We start from the raw sequence: 26,004 nt of genomic DNA, 5'->3' as shown, positions 1-26,004 counted from the left end.
AAGATTTCTCTATTGCCACACTGCAAAAAAAAAAAAAAAAAGAGAGAATCCGGTAATGGCAGCCAAATTTTTATTAAATACATGTAGTATGTACACGTTACAGAATCAAACTGAATGACTAGTTAACAACTGACAACATAACGTCACAGCAGTGACGTCACTCTCTTTTGGAAAGTAAACCAAACATGTAAATGGAAGACAAAATAAATTATACCGAAACAAAACAAGGTGCTCCGGCTGATGGCATTGATCCACATTAATCCAGATAAAATTGAAAATGGCCTTTTCATATTAAAAATGCTCTCCGTCCACACTTCCATTTTCAAACGTTTTCCAAAAGTTGCTCATCCACACTGAAATGCTTAAATTTACTAACAGTGCATGTGAGAAAAAAAAAGTGAAAGTTGTACAAAGTAACATTTTATCTTTAACAGCTAAACTGGATAGCAGGCACAACAATGCTGCTACAAAATTAGCCGTCATCTTGATTGTTTTGGGTTGAATGGATCATGACTGCATCACAAGACAACAAATATGTCATCGTTTTCAAATATCTCCATTTTCCTTGTCCACAATACAACGCAAAGACACTTTTTCAAATGTATCCAGTTAGGACAAGTTTTTTTTTTAAAAGCTAAATTTTCACTGGTCTTGGTGTGGACAACAGGCCAAAACTTAGCTAAATTAATGCGTTTTCAAACAAAAATGTGATAGTGTGGACATGGCCTAACTAAGAGATACCAAAAACAGCCCAAAACAACCATTTCGGATTCACGAGTGCCTCCCTATATTTCACACACACACCAAACAATAATTTAGGGGCTTCAGTCCTGCAAATAAATGTGTCTTGTCACTCAAATTTGCAGTGTGTATGAGACCAACAGGTCCAGCTTCTCTCTACTGAACCTCCTGTTAGTAATTATTTAATATGAATTAGGGTAGAAACTGAACAACTTGTTTCTCCTTGGCAATCATAGCTTGTCCCTTTTATCACTCTCCTACCTTGGTGCTCATTGGGGATGTAGTCCTGCACCTTTGTGTCCACGAGCAGGGAGGAGAGCATGAGCGGCTGATTCAGCTCGTTCTTCAGACTGATGTAGTGGTACCCTGAAATACACCAGTACAATGTGAGCCAATAGATCTCTAGTGAAGTATGAGACTACCAAGAAGAATTGCCTTGTTAGATCTTCACGACGTATTGACACAAACCTGGGCGCAATGCCGATACAGGCAAGATGCGATGTCCAATAAACTTCCCGTTTTCCTCATAGACGGCTACTCTCAGAGACGCGAGGGTAGGCAACACCACCTAGGGTGTAATTAACAGAATACTCAATTTCTTTCATGACAATTTGTAGATTAATGCAGTAGTACAGCAAAACTCTGGAGTATTTAGTTTTTTCTACACCCCTTTGGCAAATAGTCAGGTAGAAGGCAAAAACCTCAAAACTTTTTTTGATAGATTTTTGCTTAAAACCAGAAAAAAAAAATGGCCTATCGTGACCCATTTGGACAAGTTATATTTGAACGCGTGCCAGCAGCACTGAAATCCGAGAGCTATGGTGGAAGGCCATACATTTTCATCAAATAACATTTCAAACGATTTTGGTGTTTTCCTCACACAAAGCTATCCCATGGTTTTAAAAGACTTGGAATATAGCCTTGTCCACTTATAAGGTGCTTTTTTGTCAACTCCACCAAACCCGTATCTTTTCTTACATGCCATTGAAGAAAGACATTATGATTTGGGTTTTAAAATGGAGCGTGAGGATGAAGGGGGCGGGGTCTTCAATATGTGAATATACTTTTACTTTAATTTGTTACCTTGTTGAACACAAATGTATCTTCATTCCAGACTGGGTCAAGAGAGTTATTGTTAGAGGTTTTCGTTCGATATTTCCTTTTAGTATCTGCAGGGAGTCCAAACATGTCCACCTCCACATAAACACCGACCTTCTTATCATTCAGAAACTGCCCTGAGATGATCTGATTAAGTGAGGAAAAGGTGATCTGATCTTACATGTTATATTTGCAATTTCTAAACAAAATAACAAAATATAATTATAACTTCAAACAGTATGCTAAATTAACTATACAATACCTTGATCTTGATTGTGTTGGCTACGATGCCATCCACAATATCCATAGTGAATGGGTCAAAGTGTTTGTCAGTGCGTCTCATGAACTCCGGCTTTAACAGGTAACCACAGTGCCCATTATATTCAAACACACCCATGTTCAGCTGCATCGGCAAGTCTGAGACAGATAAATAGCGACAGAAGTTTGCATTAATAGTGCTGACTTTTGAGAGGAAAAGAAGATATTTCATCTAAACACAGTGGCCCAAAGAGGAATTGGTACACTCAAGTCACTTAAAAAATTTATGAATTTCTTTGCATTATTTAAGAAAATATCAAGGGAAGTGGCATTTATTGTAATGAAAGAGAGCACAAACACCCCTTTGAAGAAAAACCTTAAATATAAATAAACTTTTTATGTTTCAAATTATAAAGTGTTAGTTCTTGGTAAGACATTTTCTAAATCCAATGCAACTGCTATTAAAACATATTTAAGTGTGGCTTAAAAATGTATGAATATGTCCAAGTGTCAAAATACTTTAAGGGCACTATATACATATAGTTGAAGTCAGAAGTTTACATACACCTTAGCCAAATACATTTAAACTCACTTTTTCACAATTCCTGACATTTAATCATAGAAAACATTCCCTGTCTTAGGTCAGTTAGGAACATTACTTTATTTTAAGATGACCGAGCTTTAACTTCCTGGCTGATGTCTTGAGATGATGCTTCAATATATCCACATATTTTTCCTTTCTCATTATGCCATCTATTTTGTGAAGTGCACCAGTTCCTCCTGCAGCAAAGCACCCCCACAACATGACGCTGCCATCCCATGCTTCTGACTTTTTTATGGTGATTTTGGAGCAGTGGCTTCTTCCTTGCAGAGCAGCCTTTCAGGTTATGTCAATGTAGAACTCATTTTACTGTGGATATAGATACTTGTCTGCCTGTTTCCTCCAGCATCTATAAAAAGTCTTTTGGTCTTGTTCTGGGATTGATTTGCACTTTTCGTACCAAACTATGTTCATTTCTAGGAGACAGAATACGTCTCCTTCCGGAGCAGTATGATGGCTGTGTGGACCGATGGTATTTATACTTGCGTAATATTGTTTGCATAGATGAACGTGGTACCTTCAGGCCTTTGAAAATTGTTTCCAAGGATGAACCAGATTTGTGGATGTCCACAAATTTCTTTCTGAGGTCTTGGCTGATTTTTTTTGATTTTCCCATGATGTCAAGCAAAGAGGCACTGATTTTGAAGATAGGCCTTAAAATACATCCACAGATACACTGCCAATTCAGTACATCTATCAGAAGCTAATTCGCTCATTGTCTAAAGACTTGACATCATTTCCTTGAATTTTCCAAGATGCTTAAAGGCTCAGTCAACTTAGTGTATGTAAACTTCTGACCCACTGGAATTGTGATATAGTCAATTAAAAGTGAAAAAAAAATCTGTTTTTAAACAACTGTTAGAAAAATGACTCATATCATGCACAAAGTTGATGTCCTGAATGACTTGCCAAAACTATAGTTTGCTAATATTGAATCTGTGGCGTGGTTATAAAAATTTGTTTTAATGACTTCAACCTAAGTGTATGTAAACTTCTGACTTCAACTGTATAAGGAAATAAATGTTGTCTGAATATCTGACCGAGCGTCTGGAAGTTTAGCGCCACCATCTGGCAGCCCACGTTCCAGAAGAGTTGTGGCATGTAGTTACTGGAGTCAACACGAGTCCCTTTGGGGTAGATACGACTCAGCTGCTTTTTATTGTATCTGAATACACACATTTTGCTCAGGAAGAACAATATTACTCAAACACACACACACACACACGTCTGAACCATGACATCATGGCCACATTTTTGAGACTGACATTGTGAAGGATACTCTACAAACTCGCTGGGAGAGTTCTTCAGAGTGTCCATGCCTTTGGTCTCCACAAAAGATGACATCTCACAATATTTATTCCTCTCTGAAAAGAATGAGAAGGAAATGAAATAGTGAAATAGTAACAGCTATGATGCAAAACATTCAAGCAATTAAAGACCCATGGATGCACATACACACAGGATCACAGAATCATTACTCACTGGTTGCCACCTCAAAGGATTTGAATTTGACTGGTTCTATGTAGTTGACCAATGTGGACATCTCCTCAGTTGCGTTCACCTCACTGTATGCAGTACCCTGAAATAGAGAGACACATCAAATGCTTCCATACCTGACTTACTCAATCCTGAGAAGTAATTACTAAAGTTATGTCATACATTTATTTACTTTTTTTTCCCCTGAGGTCCATTTATAATGTTAAAGTTTTAGTGCCAAAAACAGTAGCTCATCATCTATTTTGTACTCTCTTTGACACTTAGTTTAACTGCCAGGTTAGATGGGAGAGGGACTGTGGAAAGTACGGATTGGCATATCATAATAATTACCTCATCAGTGTTGTTGTGTTTCTTTGGATCGGGAATGGGTTCCTCCTCTTCTTCTTCATCACTCTCTCCATCTCCACGATCTACAAAGTAATACAAAATAATACGCACAGAAAGACAAACAAAATTAAATATACCCCATAAGTGCATTTACCACAAACTTCCATACTGGTACCTAATGACATCAGTCTTCACCCTGATTGGTTGAGACCTTGTGTCAACTAGGCACAAACCCACCAATAGATTTGCGGATATCAAGGTCTTTGGTCATCCTCTCTCCAAGCTTCTCACCCCCATTGGACATGAGCTGGCCTACCTCCCCATCAGACAATGGAGAATCTAAACACAAATCTTATAATGAATGGTTTTGAATCTAAAATTAAATGAGAAATGAAATAAATAAATAGAAACTGGACTAATTCATAACCACAAAATAAGTTAAAAGTATGGAGGACAAAGTATATTTAACAATAAACACAGATAAATTCCTTTGCAAATGTATTAAAACCAAAACAACTCAAATATCACATTGACATAAGTACTCGGACCCTTTGCTATGAATCCCATTTCTCTGGATCAGGAGATATTTTTACACTTTGATTAGAGTCCATCTGCAGAGCTCAGAGACAGGATTTCGAGGCACAGATCTGGGGAAAGCTACAAAAATATTTTGCCTGCATTGAAGGTTCCCAAGAGTTCCACAGTGGCCTCCATATTTCTTAAATGGAAGTTTGGTACAACCAGGACACTTCTAAGAGCTGGCCACACAGCCAAACTGAGATATTGGAGGAGAAGGGCCTTGTTAAGAGAGGTGACTATGAACCCCATGGTCACTCTTGTTGAGCTCCAGAGATCATTTGTGGAGATGGGAGAAACTCGCAGAAGGACAACCATCACTGCAACACTCCACTGATCTGGGCTTTATGGCAAAGTGGCCACACGGAAGCCTCTCCTCAGTGCAAGACACATAAAAAAGCACCATTCAACAGAGGTAATTTATTCCCTATTTGACTTGCTCTGTTCACAGGTATATTTTACAATTTCTAAATGCACCTCCACACCCATCTGTGGCTATATATCAAGTCTGTAGACTCAGATTTAAGTTTGTCAACCAAAAGATATTACAGCGACCTCCAACTTTCACTCTGGAGCACTCTGTGCTCGATTGCAATGCCTGAAGTAGAAAACATGCCCGGTCATTACCATCCGGACAAATAAATGTGTAAATAAATAAATGTGCATGTAAATGAGTAAATAAATAAGGTTTGATAGGTGTTGTTTTAGGCCATATCCACATTCACCAGTTTTAGTTTGAAAACAATGACTGAAAACAAAGTATGCAGTTATAGAATGCGTTTTCAAAAGTATTCATTTTGGCAGAGGAATACGCATTAGTGTGGACAAGGTCTTAGACATGGGCTGTTCTATATATATACTTTACAATGCTAACACAAACATTATCTAGCTAGTTAAAGGTTCACTTTGCATTTTATTCTCATTAAAAAAGTTTTACAGATAAACAAACCCCCCTGTTATTGGACACTCAGTCATGCAAATGAATACATTAATCACAACTGACTGTGAATAGGGCAATTAAACAATGTCACCCGTAACCAAAAAGTTTTGTTCTTGCATGATCCTACATCCACAGCGAAAGGTGTAACTATTAAGTTGAAGACCACTGAAATAACAGTCAGAACTACATAAATTTAAAAAAGTGCACCTTTAACTAAATATGCCGATATGACAGTTTAAATGTGGCCATGACAATAGAGCTGGTCAGGTTGTTGTCCAAAAACCCAGAAGACAATTAGCATTTTCAAGCCATGGGTTACCTCGCAATTTATCTATGGGGCTTTATAATGGCAGTTTTGGGTTTAAAAGTAAAATGAAGTCTGAGAGAAACATTACTTGAAGATACTTTGACGTTGTTTTTCTACAAGATAAATTACACACAGTCATACACCAAAAGTGCATTTTGAAGCAGTTGTGAGTTTTTAAAAAAGTATGTTGCCAACAAGTTGTTAGATTTTCCATTTTGTAAGGCACGTACACTTACATGCTTGTGGTATTTGAGTCCTTATTTAGCAACTTGTTGCCAACATACATTGCCAACACGGTGGCTTCAGAATTCATGTTTGAGGTTTGACTGTGTGTAACTGATGTTGTAGTACAAAATGTCCAAGTATCTTCAAGTAATGTTTACCACAGACCTTATTTTACTCCTAAATCCAAAACTACCATTATAAAACATTATAGGACATTCCTATAGCAACCCATGGTGAATAAACTTTCCGGGTTTGATTTCAAATTGATGTCACAGCTGAACAGCTCAACAAGTGATGAACAAAAATGTTTTTTTTTAATGAAATATGATGACTATGACTTTGATTTGAAAAAGGCTGACATTTTTGACATTCAGAAAGAGCAGCTTTACCCTTTTACATGCAAGACTGGATCAGCATATAGGGGAGAGTGTGTGTGTGTGTGTGTGTGTGTGTGTGTGTGTGTGTGTGTGTGTATAAGCACACACCATTTAAAGGTGAGGACTGGTCATCCATGCCATCTTTGCGTCGGATGCTCCCTCCGTTAGATGCCTTGGGATCACGTTTCTTCTTGTTCTTGATTAGAATCTTCCCCATCAGCTCCTGGGGGCTTGGCAGTTGTTGACCAGGGACCAGCTGTAAAAAACAACATGATTTTAAAGAATATTATCTACTCTCACACTAAAGTAAAATATTACTGTACATTTTTCAATTTACACGAAGTTTCCCTGTGTATGGTTCTAAGGAACCGTCATAAGAAAATGAAACACGTTTAATAGTAACCACTGTTCTAGGTTTGGCGGACAGTGTTTCCTGACTAGGTGCAAAGAAATATAGCGACAAACAATAAAAGCTGTCTCTTCCATGACCATGACAAGCAACAAGACCTTTTGTCTGTTGCCTGGTTTCTATTTCTGGCATGACATGCTGGGAAGCCCCACCCACAGTGATATGTTATTTGTCCAAAATCCTGCTTCGTATAACTGTATTTTAAATAACAAATATGCTCTAATTAGTTTTCGCTTCCAGTATAAACAGCCAAATTACTCGTTACATTGTGGCTGGTTATGATGTGAGACTTATGACCAATGACTAACCGGATATTTCTCCAGTGGATCAATGAGCAGTGCATCCCCAAACATAGAGCGGCAGTACTCTGCCATCTTAGCCTGCTGCTTTGCTCTGAAGAGAACATAATGACACAGAAGAGAGAGAAATAGATACAGACAGCAGTCTGAGACAGATGTATGCTTCATACACATGCGTGCACTTGTGCCTTATACTTACGAGTCCACATGATTCTCAAAGGATAGGATGAGGGGGTAGGGAGACGTCTTGAACGCACTTTCAGCAATGGCCTCAATCACCTCCTAAAGAAAGAGAAAAGGAAACATTTTAAACTGATCCTACAAACATTGTACACACACACACACACACACACATCTGTTACAGTTCAATCCACTTGCAAAAATGCTTCTATTTTTCATTTAGCTAATTTCATACAATTTGTTTCAAAATAAATTGTATTATGCATTTTATTTAAACCCAAATTGTATTTAAAGTTTGTCTTAAACGTTTGGACCCACTGCATACACTATGAGCCAAAACATTATGACAGGGGGAAAGAATAACATTGATCATCTCTTAACAAGGCCACATATCAAGGTCTGAGTAGATTAGATGGTAAGCGAACAATCAGTTCTCGTAGTCAACGTGTTGAATGCAGGAGAAATAGGCAGGAGTAAAGACCTGAGGGACTTTGACAAGGGCCGAATTGTTATGGCCAGAAAACTGGATCAGAACATCTATGAAACAGCAAGGCTTGTGGGGTCAGCAGTGGTGAGTAACTACCGACAGTCGTTTGAAGAGGGACAAAACACAAACCGGCAACAGGGTGTTAGGCGCCAAATGTTCCTCAATGTTCAAGGGCAACGAAGGCCATCCAGTTTGGTCCGAACCGACAGAAGGTCTACTGTGGCACAAGTCACAGAAAATGTTAATGATGGTTACGGGAGTAATGTGTAACAACACACAGTGCATCACACCCTGCTGCGTATGGGGCTGTGCAGACACAGACCGGCCAGAGTGCCCATGATAACCCCTGTTCACTGTCGAAGGCACCTACAATGGGCATGTGAGCATCGGAACTGGACCTTGGAGCAGTGGAACAATGTTGACTGGTCCGATGAGTCCCATTTTCTTTTACATCACATGGACGGTCGCGTATGTGTGCACCATTTAACTGGGGAAATAATGGCACCAGGATGCACTGTGGGAAGACGACAAGACGGTGGAGGGAGAGTGATGCTCTGGGCAATGTTCTGCTGGGAAACCCTGGGTCCAGCCATTAATGTGGACGTCAATTTGACACGTGCCACCTACTGAAACACAGTTGAAGACTAGGTACACCCCTTCATAGCAATTGTATTCCCTGATGGCAGTGGCCTCTTTCAGCAGGATAATGCGCCCTGCCACACTGCACACAATGTTCAGGAATTGTTTGAGGAACATGATGAAGAGTTCAAGGTGTTGCCCTGGCCTCCAAATTCCCCCAGATTAAATCCATGGCTCGACCATGCAAATTACAGGACTTGAAGTATCCGCTGCTAATATCTTGGTTTTAAATAGCACAGGACACCTTCAAGGGTCTTGTAGAGTACATGCCTCAGCGAGTCAGCACTGTTTTGGCGGCACACATAGGACCAAAAGCAAATTAGGCAGGTGGTCATAATGTTTCGGATCATCAGTGTATTTGAAAGGGTAAATGGACGTATGGTAACCATCAAACGTTTGGACCCACTGTATATTTGAAAGGATAAATGGAGGAACGGTAACCGTAAGCCCACCTTGAATAGAATCTCAGTGGTCATGGTGAAACCGTGCGTGATGATTGGTTCTTCTTCAGGTGGGCGGCCCTTCCAACAGTCCAGCTCTATACAGCGGCACCCTGTCAGCAACACCTGCCGATACATCTCTACTGATGACAGACCTGTCAACTGCCCCACTGCAAGAGGAGAGACCGGACAATCGCTCAAATTTGTGTGTTTATAAGCATATCTGTGTCCGTTTAAGAGTGTTTGTGCATACCTGTAAGGTAGGTGTTGTGTGAAGAGTTGATGAAATAGTGTGACAGAGGTTGATTCATGTCATCGATGATATCCAACCTCTCAGGAGGAACCACAGAGTTCTCATCCCCACCAAGATACTTTGTGAAGCCCATCAGGGAGATCTGATCTGCTCATACATAGACACATACACAAACCATTATCAATAACATTATCATTATGTCCAAAATGTGGACACCCTAACATCACACCCATGTGTGTTTGTTAAGCATTTACTTTCAAAACACCAAGCATTAATAGTGAGCTGGTACTCCCTTTGCTTATATGACAGCTTCTACTCTTCTGGAAAAGATTTCCACTATATGCTGGAGCATGGATGAAGGGACACAAAAGTTTCTGATGTTGGTCGATGTGCCCTGGCACACAGTTGATGTTACAATTCATCCCAAAAATGTTCAACTGGGTTCAACTGGGTTCTTGGCTTTGTAGAGGCCAGTCATGTTATTTCACATAACACTCAGTTAACTGTTTCTTGGCTTTGTATAGAGTGACATTTAAATGCCTAAAAATGTTTGTCAAAGGAGAATGTTTGGCTGCATGCTTCATTTTATTACTGGGTGTAGATGAAATAGCCAAACACACTGAAGTAATAATTCACCCAAAAATTCAACTAATTCTCTCATCATTTACTCACCCTCATGCCAACCCAGATGTGTATGACTTTCTTTCCTCTACAGAACACGAACACAGATTTGTAGAAGAATATTTCAGCTCTGTAGGTCCACACATGGGAAGTGAATGGTGACCAAAATTTTGAAGCTCCAAAAGCACATAAAAGCAGCATAAACCTTAAGACTTAAGTGTTTTAATCAAAGTCTTCTGAAGTGATCCAATTGGTTTTGGGTGAGGACAACCCAAAATATATCTCCTTTTTCACTATAAATCTTGACATCAGCAGTCTCCTTGCTGATCGTAATTTCAAGATTGATTACATTTCCTAGAGCCATCTAGCAATCCGCGCATGCGTCAAGCACTAGAAGTGTAATCGAGCTTGAAATCATGACCGTGCCTAGAGACTGCAATGGCAAGTACAGTATAGTGAATAAAACAGTTACATATTGGCATGATCACACTCAAAATAGATTTGATCACTTCAGAAGACATGGATTAAACCACTGGAGTTTTATGGATTAATTTTATGCTGCCTTTATGGGCTTTTTGGAGCTTCAAAATTTTGGCCACCATTCACTTGCATTGTATGGACCTACAGAGCTTAAATACTCTTCTAAAATCTTTGTTTGTGTTCTGCAGAAGAAAGTAAGTCATACAAATCTGCATGAGGGTGAGTAAATCATAATTTATGGTTGAACTATTCCTTTAAATAAGAGGGGGTGTCAACATATTCTTGGCTGTGCCGTGTGCTTTTCGTGTCAAGTGTGTGTGCATTTGTACCCCTCTCTAGCTGGCTGGCGTTGGTCTCATATTTCTCCATGAGCTGGCGGATCTGTTCTCGTTTGAGCGGCGGGTAAAGTACCTCGTTTAGCCGTGAATCTCTCTGTCTGTTGTTTATAAAGTCCATCAACTGATCCAGAGATAGGAAGGGCTTTCCTTTAGAGCCTCTGCAAACACAAACAGTAAAGCATACACCTGTCAACAACACTATGTGAAACACCTCCATATTTCTTAAACACTGTAAATATTGGTCAAGACTAGAGCTGTCAAAATGAATGTGTTGACTCATACCATTTTCCACATTTTGTTATGTTACAGCCTTATTCCAAAATTTATTAAATCCATTATTTTCCTCAAAATTCTACAAACAATACCCCATAATGACAACTTGAAAGAAGTTTGCTTGAAATCTTTGCAAATGTATTAAAAAATAATAATAAATCACATGTACATTAAGTATTCAGACCCTTTGTCATGACACTCAAAATTGAGCTCAGGTGCATCCTGTTTCCACTGATCATCCTTGAAATGTTTCTACAACTTGATTGGAGTCCACCTGTGGTAAATTCAGTTGATTGGACATGATTTGGAAAGGCACACACCTTTCTACATAAGGTCCCACAGTTAACAGCGCAAGTCAGAGCACAAACCAAGCCATGAAGTCCAAGGAATTGTCTGTAGACCTCCGAGACGGGATTGTATCGAGGCACAGATCTGGGGAAGGGTACAGAAACATTTCTGCAGCATTGAAGGTCCCAATGAGCACAGTGGCCTCCATCATCTGTAAATGGAAGAGGTTTGGAACCACCAGGACTCTTCCTAGAACTGGCCGTCCAGCTAAACTGAGCGATCGGGGGAGATAATGCTGGTGGTTTTGGCAATTAATCAGCCAGTGTGGTAAATTATATATTTTAATGCTTTTATTTTTTTTTATGAAACCACATACTGATAAGATGTGTAAAGTAGTCCTTGGCTTGTTATTTATATAAGATAACCAAAGCATATAATTTAAAGGGTTTGTATTAGTAGCTTTTAATTGATCACACAGGTCTATAAAATTAAGTTTTTGTGCCATTTATTGAGGAACAAAGTAGAAAAAAAGATTATTTTATTTAATATTTTACAGCAATTATGGATGACAAGTATTGAAAATATAAAAGACTAAAAAGAAATAACTTTTACAATCAATTTTAACTACGTATTTAGTTTTGTTATTATTTTACATTGGCTTTTTAACAGTCACCACAACCAACAACAATCAGTCTTCTGGGAACAACTAAAAAACCGGGACCAACATTGTTAAGCCTACGAGTGTCCTAACATGCAATCAAAAGTCAAACGCACACATGCAGTCTTCACGTCTACTTTCACACTATGGCCAACCACAGGAAATATGTAAGACAAGTGGGCAATTAGGCAAGTACAATGACTGTTGTACTGTACAAATGTGGGTATTGGGACAGGAACATACAACAGTCAATGACCAAGTGATGGAGTCACTATAGTGACCACTTAACTATAATCTTTTGACCAAAACAAACAAATATGACTTGCTTTATTCGAGCATCAGCATTTCCCCGGCATCGTGTTGCAGTTTTGTCTTACCGGACAATTTGAACTAAGTATCATAACGTGGACAGTGCCAGCACTAAAAGCACAACAAAATGTTCTCTGTGAGCGCTTTTCATGCAAATGCAGCTTCACAATTGCTGTAGCAAAGAAGATTGCATTGTGGAGGATGAGGGTTTAAAGGGGCCATATTATGCAAAGTTTTTTTTTTTTTTTACACAATTGTGTTCCTAGTGTGTGTAGACAACCACAAATCATGGTAAAAAAACCATCCCCTCATTTCTTTCCTTTCCCCATCAATAAAAACAGTGTCTCCAAATTAGCCGCTAAGGTTTGCAGCCCCTTATGATGTTAAAAGGGGAAAGGTATCACCCACAGCTGGGGAAGAGATCCGCCTGAGTAGCTTAGATCCGCCCTGACCAAACATAGCAAAGTCCGCCATATTTATCTCCTCGCTAGAGCCGCTCGTGCCAACTTGAGAATGTCCCAGCTATGAAGTAAACACGCCAAATAATCTGTTGTTGGCTGCAAGAGTGAACACATGAGTCTTCATGTACTCCCAGCATCTGAGCCACTGAAGACCCAGTGGACTAGTTTTATTTATGGCAATGTACCCACAACAATAGGAAAATCCCAATATGTGTGTGCAACCATCTTATGTCAGACTGCTTCATCAATAATTTGATCAACGATTAATCATAATTAGCTATATTTTAATTGATTGACCGCACTAGTTAGGACATATCTGTGTGGTTGCTTTCGGCCTCTGTTCACTCACAGCTCCACAAAGATGCGCTCCACCTCTGGTCTGGGACTCAGCTTGTTGAGGAAGTTTTGGAACCTGTCCCAGGTAAATTCATCTGGCTTTATACCGTCGGCCTGTGGAATAAAAATATACATAATTTAAGAAAAAACATTTAATTTATTTTCAAGTTAAGATCAGAATTTGAATCCAGTAAAAGTGATGGACACAGAGGAAAAGACAGAATGATGGAGATCAATACAATAATAGAGGAGGAGATCAAATGAGCAGGAACACTGAATAAATTATTCAAATGAGAATTTGAAGTTTTCCATTTTTAAACACTTTTACAGTAGGTTACTGATTTAACCGTTTACAAGTAGTAAGTATTTTCTGAAGGAAATTTCAAAGAATAGTTTTCATTACTCATAACTCATATTAGTAAGATTCCAATTATAGGTGTTTATTTCATTTAGATGCTTATATTCCAAACTACATCTTACAGAATCCTTTGAGTTGCATGGGAAGCCCAATGGCCCAAAAGAGAAACAAAACTACTGTGTGGATCCATATGACCCACTTGACTGTACCTAAAATCACTGCACAGATGAATTTGGGCAACACTGTAATCTGACCCAGTCTGTGGGTTGCACAAATATATTGGGTTGTGCTGTGTGGTTAAACCGGGTAGTGCAGTGCCACTTGTGCTTTTGTAATACATTTTGATCTGCTCTTTCCTCTCTAAACAATGTTTACTGATCTGGCACAGTGACTGAAAAGGCACTGCCCGACCACTAATATAAGAATACAGCTCATTGAAGTGTCTTGATTCATCATTCAACCAGCAGAGGACAGTGTTAGACAGTAAACAGGTTTACATGTGGACACTATCTCAGTGTGCTGATCTAAGAGCAGCTCTTCTGTGTCTAAACTCTAAACTGAACCATAAAAGGAGAAGCGTGACTGATCACAGATCAACATAAAGTGACAAGGAAAAAGGATTATACAACGTGTCATGTGAGATGAGAAAGTGAGAATAAGGAACAAAATATAGTTAAAGAGAAAACAAGCGAGATAATGAAAGAGACATTTGAGGAATAATGAAAGCGTTCTTAGGAAGTGTGGATTACTTGAACAACAAAGTATTTTTGCTATAGTACTTTTGAGAGACTTAAAGAGAGGGAGGGAGATTCGACTCATGAACGCTGTGCAAACAGACAGTGATGGGTAAACTCTGATGGTTTCATGTGTAATAATCAGTAACCGGTGCACGAATGATTACCTTGTTACTGACGAGACCGCAGTGTTCTAGCGCAGTCTCCACACGCTTCTTATCTGAAAACATTTTCAGGAAACTGCAAGAAGTGAAAGAGAAAGTCAGAGAAGAACTGAAAACAATGAGTGATGAAAGAAGAAGTGGCACACTAATAATGACAGCCCTAAACAATTGGAAACATAACTGTCTTTGTGTGAGACTGCTTGTGTTCACTTACTTCTTCACAGGGATTTTCCCATCCTGATTTACCTGCAGATTTAGCTTAGTGTAACTGAAGACAGAAAAGACAAGACAGTGAGAGAAAGTCAATAAGGTTGATTTTGTTATCTATGTACTTTTGATCATAACTCTACACCACTATGATCACTTGCGCAGATAAATTTAACAGAATCTTAATGAGCTTTATAAATGAATTTATCAGCACCTACAGACCCTTGTAATGTGACTCTCCTACAGTTGCCATAAATCACTGTATCATCAGAATAAGGAGTGATTTATTTTAGAGGTCATTAAGTTGATGTACAAACCCTGTCTGTAAATGCGACCCTATGACTTGGCCTAACCCAAATGGTGCCATTCACACTCAAAAATGAATTGTCTATTATAATTTACCCAGCCTCATATAGTTTCAAACCTGTATGACTTATCAGTGTAACACCACAATATAATTGTTTATGTCTGTCAAGTTCCAAAAACAACAAAAAATATCATATAAAAACGTATCATAAAACTACTACATACAATTTATATTCCAAGTCATCTTAAGCCATAGGATATCTCTGTGTGACAACCAGATGCATTTAAATGTAAGCCGTTATTCACTTATGTTCTTGTATTCTAAAGCTCGTGTCTAGCCCACATTCGTGTCCAGAATTCAAAAATCGCACATTCTGTTACTACTCACTCAAGAACCAATGCCATTTTGGCGTCATCGACATAGAAGCACAATTTTTATGTGAATGTGGGCTAGATGGACAGATGGTCAGTGAATAACACTTTAAATTTCAGTCTGTTCTTTACACGAAGCTGGCAAAAACACACACACACACACACACACACACACACACACACACACACACACACACACACACACACACACACACACACACACACAAAAAACAAGGTTGTTCTAGAGATGTGCACAAGTAATTAAATAATAGAGTTCTCCTTCTACATCAGCAAATCAATTATTAAAAACAATACTGGAATATTGCAAATTGATTATCCTTTGTGCGTTTGCCTCTCACCAAATCTTGCAGTTAAAACTGAGTCCACTGGGGGCGTTTGTGTATGTGTCATCAAGGTGTTAGTTGAGAGAAGGAGATTTAATGCCATCTGTGCTTTCAAACAAAGCCAAGTGTGGCAATACTTTTAAAATTTAGATTCCTATTGAATTATAATCCGTTGATGTTTGTTTCTTGTTGGAGTCATGCATACCTACAGATCTGTTTTTATGGTGGAAAGATAATGCGAAGCGGTACAAGAAACTTGACAGCTTATCAGACCGGTATGTGTCTTAAATATCTGAATGAGGACAGAGTGTATTTATTAAAAACCCACCTTTCACCACTTGTTTTTCTGATGAATAACATGAAATTATAAAAATGTTATTGCTTATATGTAGACTCAGAGTTTACATGTGTGCATTACCCTAATGCTGTCACTTATGGTTTCTATGTAAGCTCCAGGTGAGTGCAAATGTTTTTAATGTTATTTTTGAATCTTTTTTTCATTATCATCATTGTCATTAATACAAATTGTTAAATAAATGTTTTTTTTTAAAAGAAAAGCATTGTTTGTTGAAATAAGCTTATTTTTTAACCATTGTTGGTAACACATACATGTCATACTTGATATTTTAAATTGTTATTAGTATTCAATTACTAGTTTTGTTTTATTTTGGTTTAGAGTACTCAACTACAAAATGACTCAAATGCACATACTTAGTTTTTTTTCTTTCTTTCTATTTTGGAGCTTGACAAAAATCTAAACTAGTGCAAACTTGCAGCTCGTTCTTTTCATATCCAAATGAGCTTTTGATTCCCACAAATGTTTGCCAGAAGTTTACAGCTCTTCGTCGGAAGTAATGAACCTCTGGAAAACCTTTGGCAACAATAAAGAATTTGCAGCAAGTTTGACGCAAAGCTCATTTGCTTGTGAAAATCATCAGTGGTGAATTTGCGACAAGTTTGCGACACATTTTACTGGTTGGTCACTAGGAACTTGTAAGGAAATAGCTGTATAAATGTTATCAAAAATATGTCCTTTTGTGTCCCATGAAAAAAAAAGTATAGCATGTAGGTTAGGAAGAAAATTAAGGTGAGCTTGGGTTGGGTAACAGAAGTCAATAGTATTAGTGTAGATAAAATATTATGAGCAGAAACTATCTGTTGTGAAAAGTCTTAAGTTCAAAGAAGTTGACCAAGACTTTGTTTATGCTTTGTAAACCAATGTCACTTGCCATTACACAACAATTTCTGAAACAAACACAAACACACACAACACTAAGTACTCACGCTTTGAATAAGAAGGTGTTGCTGGAAGAATTGTGGGACAGTATGTTCGTGGCAAGTTTAAAGAGCTCATCAGTCCACACCTGGAAACCCATACATAACACAAATCAAACCTTCATAATTGAGCTCATGTGTTTATTCTAAAACATGATAAACCTACATCCATCAACTTCATATGTGCAATTTGATTGAATATGAGGGAATATTAAACTATAAAATGTATAATACAATTGATTGAGAGTGAACACTTGAAAAAGTAGAAAGTGAAAAAGCATGACAGAGAATGAGAGAGAGGGAGAGATAGCACAGACACGGTCTCTAGGTGACAGGGGCCAGTCGTCGTGGTTACCTTGGCATAGCCATCCTGCACAGCTTGGAAGTTGAGGAAGGAGATGTTGACCAGGTCGTTGCCATAGACAACAGTTAGCAGCTTGGACTCCACATTCCCTTCTCCTTTGCCCAACCCCAAAAGATCTTTCATACGCTGGTCCTGCAAAACACAGCCAAACCTTACTGCCCACACACATATTAAGTGAAATATCATGTTCATACTGACACTCATACAAAATGGGTCACTTTTTTACAGTGTTCATGCTATTGTGTATTTACATCGGTAATTACTGATTAACACAAATCAACTATATGTACTATTAGTAATTGTAGAGCTGCTTGTACTTACAAATTGTTATTTTTATAACTACAGTAATTAATAATAGTAAAATGTAATTTGTGTAACACAGACACTATAAAATAAGTGTTACCCAAAAATGTACCTTAGGCATCTTGCAAAACTTCCCTGTCCTGGTGTCCCTGATATGGCTGATGTCCAGGATTTCCACTTCCTGTATGATAGAAAAAGATAGAGATTGTATGTGACATGTACTGTATTGAGATAAAGTAAAAGAATATGCAGAAATACATTTTTATATTTCCTGAAGAAAATGTGAGTGTTGCTTTCAAGAGATGGAAGATCAAGCATGAAACTCTGAATCATCTCACTCTTAAGCTGCAAATAAAAGTTGCTTTGAGACTTGACTTGAACTTCAAATTAGAGACTTAAGGTGTGGCCACATTTACCTTTGCATGCCGAAATTCCACGGGCGAATAAGGCGTGGATGGATGTTGTGCGCCTGTGAAACCAGCTAAAAACGAAAAATAAACTCACTGCTAAATTATATCCTTTTCCATTTTGAATATTCAGCATAGCTGTGTACCAAGCACAGAGGTCACTGCCAAACCAAGCAACTTCCTATAGGTCAAAGTGACGAATTCTTTGGTCAAAGTTCACCAACTTGAAACTCTATACGAAACCCACTACCGGATGTCCATTGCGTAAACTTCACGATTGCGCAGATTCCCACTGAGGTGACTGTATTTCGCTGTTGGAAGGTAAATGTGACCCACACCTTTAGAGGTTTACATGAATTTGATGACATAAACAAGCCCTTGAAAGATTTTAGTCTTGATTTGGACTGTGTCAGAGACTCTGACTCTGGCATATCCAATAACAGAACCAAACAAAGTTGCAAAAATAATGATTGTTTTCAAAGAGTTATCTCGACCACTCCCCTCGTCTTCCATCTTCGAACAAACAGAACAACATTTTGATAGTTTCACAGAGCCACTATGCTTTGATTGTTTAAACAGTTTCTCTTTCAACCTGGTCTCATAGTAAAAATGCTACTACATAGAAATATTTTGCTAAATGAGTTTTGTGTGCCTTGGTCTACATATCGCTGTAGTTTTCTGGTGAAATACACACTAAAGGCACTACAACAACGAGGTCTCTTCACTTTTACACAGCAAATTGGACTTGAACACTGTCAGTAAATCACAAAAAGCAGGATGTGTCCCTGTCCTCACTTAAGAGATATTTGGAATTAAATGACACTTTAGAGATCCAGAGAATCTGACACATAACCGCTGACAAAGGATACTGTCACTAAAGCTGAGAAGCAGTCATAAATTTAGGGTGAGCTCTAACTTTACGACTTTGTGATGGATTCACTCAACACTTGATTAAGGCCACGACTCCAGGAATCATTTCTCAGGTAAAAAATGTCATATTTTCTATTTCATGTGTTCAGAAAGGAGAGTTAAATGTGATCACAGGTCTTGTAAAGAGAACAGTTGAGTAAATGAGCTGGGGCAGTGGTTGGACAACTAACTGTGCTCGTAAACTTCAACGATAAACACAGCAGATCTGGACTCTCTCTTTCACTCACATTCTTTATCATATTTTCCTTTCCTGTACGTTTACCCCTTCCTCCCCACCGCTGTGTGTAACAGTGCGAATGAAGTTGCAGAATTGAATGTTCCCCAGAGTGTGTGTGAGGTTCATGGGTTACTGGTCGAAGCTTGCTAGGAACTGGTTCCAGTCCAAACAGGTCCAGCAAGATAGACACACACACACACTTGGTCTTCTCCCTTCAGCTATTTAATCATCATGTAATACTGGCTCTCTGAGGAGATACTGGGACACTTCATATTTAGTTTCTGTTTTATTGACTTTTCTTTTTGTTTGGAACAAAAAACAGCAAACTAAGCTATATACATTGCTAGGGTTTGTACAAATTGACAGATGGGAGAGAAAAAACAAAACAACAACTACAAATTGGCACATAGGAAGACGACAAAAATAAGCAGGAAAACAGATGTCCATATCTCGACTCGTATGCATGTGGGTGAGATCCCACCCCAATCTCTACTATGCACAACAGATCATGAAAAGTCCCATGCACATACATTGAACTCTTAAATGCTGTAACTTATTCAGTATAGCGAGCCCAAATGTATGATGTGGTAATTGATTGTTTTGATGAGTTACTACGTCAGAAAGGATATAAATAAAATGTGTCCATGCCCTAATCGTTTTCAGACACTGGGATAGACACACACTTTTCATTCCCAATTCTTCTAATCCAATCAGAGCTGGAGTAGTAATGGTATCAGCCAATCAGTGTGACTCTTGGGGCATTTACTTGGGGCTGGGTACTGATATAGATTTACAGATTCAAACAATTCCAATTCACAAGCTCTCAATTCGATTCTGATTTTGATTCAATAATGATTCATATGGGTATTTTTCAGTTAGAATGTTCATTTTGCTTACATATGAAAGTAATTACCTCCCAGCAAACACTGTAATTATATAGGGGACATTCTAACTAGGCACACTATGAAAATATACATTTTCCAAATTATATTTTGTTTTCATCATTTTGGTCACATTTTAGCTTTTTAGAAATGTTCAATTCCATCAATAAATATGATATTACTGCATATATTAAATTGTAACATGTTTATTGTTTAATGCACAATTTATACTATATACAAGTATTTACTATATACTAAGTATTTCACGAGCTAAAATAGGTACTGTCTCTTTAAGAATATTGTTCTGTAACTGAGCGCATTTTAACGAGAGATGACTTAAATAGCTTCTTTACCTGATCCATGCAATAACTGATTAGAATTAAATGTTTATGTTTTATTGTTAAAGGTTTTTTTTTTTTTTTTTTTAAAAAAGGAGACATTATTCAATGAAAATGGATTGCGTGGATCTCGTCTTTGGACACACATTTTACTGAAGAATCAAATCTTTGCTCTCAAGATGCAGTGAAAGGATACCTAACTTCTTCGCCAAATATACAATTCAATCACTAGTAAGTGAAATCTGAACATTTAGTACTAGCCATAAGCTAATCCCAGACATTTTCAGTCACACAGTGCAAAATTTGGTCTGATTTATTCACATTGCAGAGACTTGTGCATTTAGTAAAAGATTGATCTTGGGATTTAGGAATCAGTATCTACTGTAGATTGTTTAAATGAAGCTATTAATTGCTTTATAGTTTTATATTGTTTGATGTCATATTTAAAGCACCAAAGGATATTTTAATGGCAAGAACAAGGTGGAGTCGATCAATAAAAAAAAAAAAACAAATAAAAAGTTAAAATGAATAAAATTAAATAAAAATGAATAAAAACTAATGATCTTCATACAGAAAAAAAAAAAAAGAAATAAGATTGATAATCTAAAAACCTTCCTGATGATACTTTACTAAACATATTCCCCAAAGTGGTTTACTAAACCATGTTAAAATGAATGATTTTAGATTGGACTTGACAGGACCTAAAAGCAGTATGGAAAAAGGAAATCTTATTTTAGCCCATTTTCTATGCTGTGGGTGTGACTTTAAATATAATACGAGTAATCTGAGAAACCTAGAGAAACCTTAGAATGCCCACTTACCAAAACACACACATTTCACACCATGATATAATTATTGAATAAAACAGTAACAGCAAAGACATGCACAAAGCTACATTCACCAAAGAGCAACTGCAAAGTATAACAACATTGCATTCGACAAACCGCTGCATGCTCAGACATGTGAAATATCTTCCTGAATACGAAGCAAGCATGGGAGTGCAAGCAAGGGAGTGCAAGGGTGTATGCAAGTATCCGGCTGTTCCTAGCATACATACTGGCGAGCAAAGACTGTTGACCCAAAGTAATATTATGCCATTTATAATGTTCTTGGAGTAGAAAACAATATACACGCACACACACTATACACTAAATACAATTATAGATGTAAGTGTTTCTTGCATAGTGCCCTCTATTCATTACCAAGCATTTCCACAGACATACAGTGCTGAACTAACACTTGAATAATTCACCCATTTTATTCTAGAGTATGTGCATTACAGTCCTATACAGCTGAATTGGCCGAAACCAGAGTTTTTGGTTTCGGCCAAAAATGATAATTTCACAAGTTTAAACTGGTTTTCTTTCAACCTAGTCTCATAGTAAAAACATTATTATATCATAATTTTTACTAAATGAGTTTTACGTGCCCCATTCTACGCATCGCTGCAGTTTTCTGTTGAAATAAACACTAAAGGTCGCTACATCAACAACGAGTTTTGTTCACTTTTACACAAATCACGAGTAACACATCAGATTAACACTTTATGAACACTTAATTTTCGCTCCATTACCTATCTTATAGGCTTACACCATATCAAAACACTTATAACGTGTGATTTGAAAGACGATATATTTTAATGATTGCATAACACAACCAACTACATATACAAGCTTATTTTAGCAGGACTGACTTGCGCTGCGGCTCTCAATGCGGAAGACCAAGATTCGTGGCCAGCAAAGCATGTAAAGTCAACAAGTGAGTCGAGAATGTCAGACGTGCCACATAAATGATGTGGTTGCTTCAGGTATTATGTTTTTAATCTCACATTTGCTTTTATTACACTACTGGTAAGGTTTCAGTTAAAGGTTTCAGTAAGGAAAGGTTTTATTCATTTAAAACTTCATAGAACATTAACCTTAAAAGACCTCATCGTTTCTGGAAAACATTCAACTTTCTTTTAGCGCCCCTCAGTGGACATTTCACCTTGAAACCTCAGTGAATTGTGTAATGAACCACATAATTTAATTTAGCAAAAATGCTGCCACAGTCAAACACTTTTCTTGAAATCAGTCTGTTTTATTTATTTTAACATTACTGGCACCTTTTTCCTCTCTTTTAAATTGTATAAATGCTTTGTTAATACTGACAAAAAAAAGAGAGCGCAGGAATCTCCATGGAACAGTCACTCAACCTATTACAATGCAAAATGGTACAGAACAATATCAAGCCACCACACCCTGACACCAATTTATTGTCTTTGGATGCTTGTGTGGATTTATAGGTGAGATAAAGAGGGATTTCTTATGTTAAAGGGTGATAAGAGAAAAAAGAATCATAAAATAACAAATCAGAGAGATAATTAGTGACTGCAGAGGCCATATGATGACAGATGTCAGGTCCCATTCAAACTGCCTCTCTCACTTTACAGAGTCAGCTACAAAGCTCCAGAAGCTGTTTCCTGCCCCTGCACCCCAGAGAGGCCTTAAGACTGGGCTTTGTATTTCATAAAGAGGGGTCAGACTTTAATTATGGAAACAATTAAATCACCTTGAAGAGAGTCCAAAGCATGAAATAGAGGTTCATTGCTGATAATTGAATTTAAACTTCAAGGCTCAACAAGAATGATGGTTTGCTGGCCTGGGGCAAGTGTGACAGAGTTTCTGGCCAGTTAACGGAACTTCTACTTACCCTATCGGACCAGTGCCGTGTTTTTACTCAGTCTTACATTTGTTGATCTTGTAAATGTTATTTTTATGCTTTAAAACACATTTTTTGATTTCTGTGATGCATTGAACGTAGTTGTTGCAAATTTGTATTGAAACTTATCACATTATCAAGCTAGCTAATAGATAAGGTTGCATAACTTATACTATATTAGGTTGTCAAAATTACAAGAATAACTTCAAATTTTGAAGTCATCAAGAATGGGTTGAAAATGACAAACCAATCAGAATTGTATGGATCATATGCCATTTTATGCAAATTCAACCAGTAACTGAATTATTTGTGGTAGCTTGCAATTTTGTGTAATTTCCATTTCTTTTCTTCGCATGAACTGTGTATCTGATGTAAGCCAATCGCTTTTCTCAATATTGACAGTGGCAAAACAAGTGCTCAAAAAGCTTTAACCAGTAGACATATCCAACTGCACAGCCACCATTGTATCGTCTTCACAGTAACAGAGTAAAGGCCTATTCACATCAAGACCAAATTTTCTGTGCGAATGTTAATTCTGAACAAGCTTTTGAATAGGAACAATGGATTCCCATGCCGCCATTTACACAAATCCTCTTCCGACAATCCAAAAGTTTTTTAAAGAAGAGCGGTCAGATTCGTATTTTCTTTGAACTCTGATGAAAACTTACTGACAAATGAGATAAGAGCTTATTGTCTTTTTTCCAGAGTCGCTGCTGCTGCACAATCCAGCGTATTGGTGACCCTAATCAACTGGCAAACAAGTGCCGTGCTCTTTAACTTGTCTCACAAACACAATCTCTGAATTCTATGCAAACATGCAGTAAATAAAACATATAGAAGCTGTAAACGCATTACTTTTTAGAATATTCATGTAATGTTCTGATACCTCATATTATATAATATACCTGGTGATTTGTCTTAATGTGCATTATTTAATATTTATATTGTGCCTGTTTTTGGCCAGGCATTAAAAGTAGCGGTGAAGTTTCGCAATTTGTTTTGTCTACACTCGTAGTTTGGGTTAAGATCGTAGTAAAATATTGTATAAAAAGACTCTAGCGGTGCTTTTTTTCCTCCCCATGCACAAGAAACTCTGAATTGAATACAAATGTGCAATAATTAAATAAATAAAAAAAGACCATGAGTTCACTTATATTATTTAAAATGTTATGCGTCATATTTTATGCTATACCTGTTTTACTTAATGTACATTATTTCATGTGTACTTATATCACTGTATCTTGTTAAATTTTATAGGCATTACAAAAAGACAAGCTGGGTTCAGGAGCTCATATAATGCAATGCTGCACAGGAAAATGAGACTCAACATCAATGAAACGTGTTCATGATTGGCATTTCTACATTCGCTTAATACTCCCTTATTTGCATAGTAGAATTTGAAGTGCTCAATAATCACAATTCCCTCCATTCATCAGGTGATGTAGTATCACCACAGGCCTAATATTGAATCCTCATTTGTGTTTACTTAACAGTTTTTTGTAGGTCTACCATTTTAACCTTACCAAAGTTTACTTACATTGTCTGAGGCAGAAAATGTTTACTTAAAAATAATTAAGGGGTTTTCATTGATCTCACAATGGCAATATCACAAGTATTATATTTTTTGCTTGCTAGCAGCACATTCAGTTTTTATGCATTAAAATACTTACAGGCAAATGCACATACCAAAAATGACACAAATTACACACATGTACTACAATTATTTGTGAGTTCTCACTGCAACAAAACGCCGCAAATTACATCCAAATTTCTAACAAAGTCACAGCAAATTCAGTCATTTTGGGCCGTGATATTCAGGAAAAAGCCGCAAAATCCTAGTGGGACTGACTTTTTATGAAAATGCAAATATTAATATCTGCACATATAAAATACAAAAGCTAAAATAATATTTATAATTTCTTTTTTGTGGTGGTCAGTAGTTGTACTTTTTGACAACTTTGGTGTGAGTTTCTGTGAACACACAAGTATCATGTGGTTACTTCCTTGTGTAGGATTTGCAACAGTCATTTCCTGTCATGCCTGGCACTGTGGATGGCATCGAGTGTTGCGTGTTTGTACTTGAGTGAAAATACGTGCAAAAGCTGGTAAAACCTAAATGGCATTGTTGATATCTGATACTCATGAGAACGACACACCTTATACCTTACACACTCCCTCATTTCTTTCTCTCTTTATTCCCACCCCCTTCCTTTCAGTCTCTTTCTCTTTCCCTCAAGGTCACTGATATTTGGGTTATTCCCAGATTACTTACACAAAAAAAGAGAAAACGAATCAGACAGACAGTGAGAAAGTCTGTGCAAAGTGATATTTTTTTTTTTACAAAAATAATGTAATAAAGGGAGAGATGATATTTTGCCCCTCTACAGAAACAAAAATTGCATAGAATAAATAATATATATAAATATTATAAGCACACATGTACATATGCAAACATAAAAAGGAAAACGAGCTATCTGGTGGATTATATGGAGAAACCAAAAGGAAAATGGAAGACAAGTACTGAAAGAGAGAAGGAGATAGATACTGTCAGATGGCATGACCACAGACCATGAACTCAACTAATCAAATAGTTGTTCTGCCCCAGCTAGTCGACTATTAAAAACACTACACAAATACAGTAAATGTATTTTCCTGCCATGAACAGCAGTGAATACTGTACCTTCTC

The 26,004-nt window shown here is 37.5% G+C and overlaps 1 protein-coding gene across 1 annotated transcript in view; it reads right to left on the bottom strand.

Moving 5' to 3' along the window:
• plcb3 (phospholipase C, beta 3 (phosphatidylinositol-specific)) overlaps positions 1-26,004 on the bottom strand; it is an 86,852-nt gene that overhangs the window by 15,649 nt on the left and 45,199 nt on the right. The window contains exons 3-23 of the mRNA XM_052091320.1: positions 17,958-18,026; positions 17,534-17,674; positions 17,188-17,267; positions 14,889-14,942; positions 14,678-14,750; positions 13,432-13,532; positions 11,085-11,251; positions 9,655-9,801; positions 9,414-9,571; positions 7,855-7,937; positions 7,665-7,749; positions 7,056-7,203; positions 4,760-4,861; positions 4,526-4,605; positions 4,181-4,277; positions 3,978-4,062; positions 3,739-3,863; positions 2,102-2,256; positions 1,825-1,986; positions 1,210-1,309; positions 1,003-1,107 (exon numbers count right to left, since the gene is read on the bottom strand). Of these exons, the coding sequence (XP_051947280.1) occupies positions 1,003-1,107; positions 1,210-1,309; positions 1,825-1,986; positions 2,102-2,256; positions 3,739-3,863; positions 3,978-4,062; positions 4,181-4,277; positions 4,526-4,605; positions 4,760-4,861; positions 7,056-7,203; positions 7,665-7,749; positions 7,855-7,937; positions 9,414-9,571; positions 9,655-9,801; positions 11,085-11,251; positions 13,432-13,532; positions 14,678-14,750; positions 14,889-14,942; positions 17,188-17,267; positions 17,534-17,674; positions 17,958-18,026 (2,317 nt within the window). The remainder of the gene's footprint in view (positions 1-1,002; positions 1,108-1,209; positions 1,310-1,824; positions 1,987-2,101; positions 2,257-3,738; positions 3,864-3,977; positions 4,063-4,180; positions 4,278-4,525; positions 4,606-4,759; positions 4,862-7,055; positions 7,204-7,664; positions 7,750-7,854; positions 7,938-9,413; positions 9,572-9,654; positions 9,802-11,084; positions 11,252-13,431; positions 13,533-14,677; positions 14,751-14,888; positions 14,943-17,187; positions 17,268-17,533; positions 17,675-17,957; positions 18,027-26,004) is intronic.

The sequence above is a fragment of the Xyrauchen texanus genome, chromosome 2, assembly GCF_025860055.1.
Source record: "Xyrauchen texanus isolate HMW12.3.18 chromosome 2, RBS_HiC_50CHRs, whole genome shotgun sequence".
NCBI classification, from domain to species: domain Eukaryota; kingdom Metazoa; phylum Chordata; class Actinopteri; order Cypriniformes; family Catostomidae; genus Xyrauchen; species Xyrauchen texanus.
This window is presented reverse-complemented; position numbering and strand designations above follow the sequence as displayed.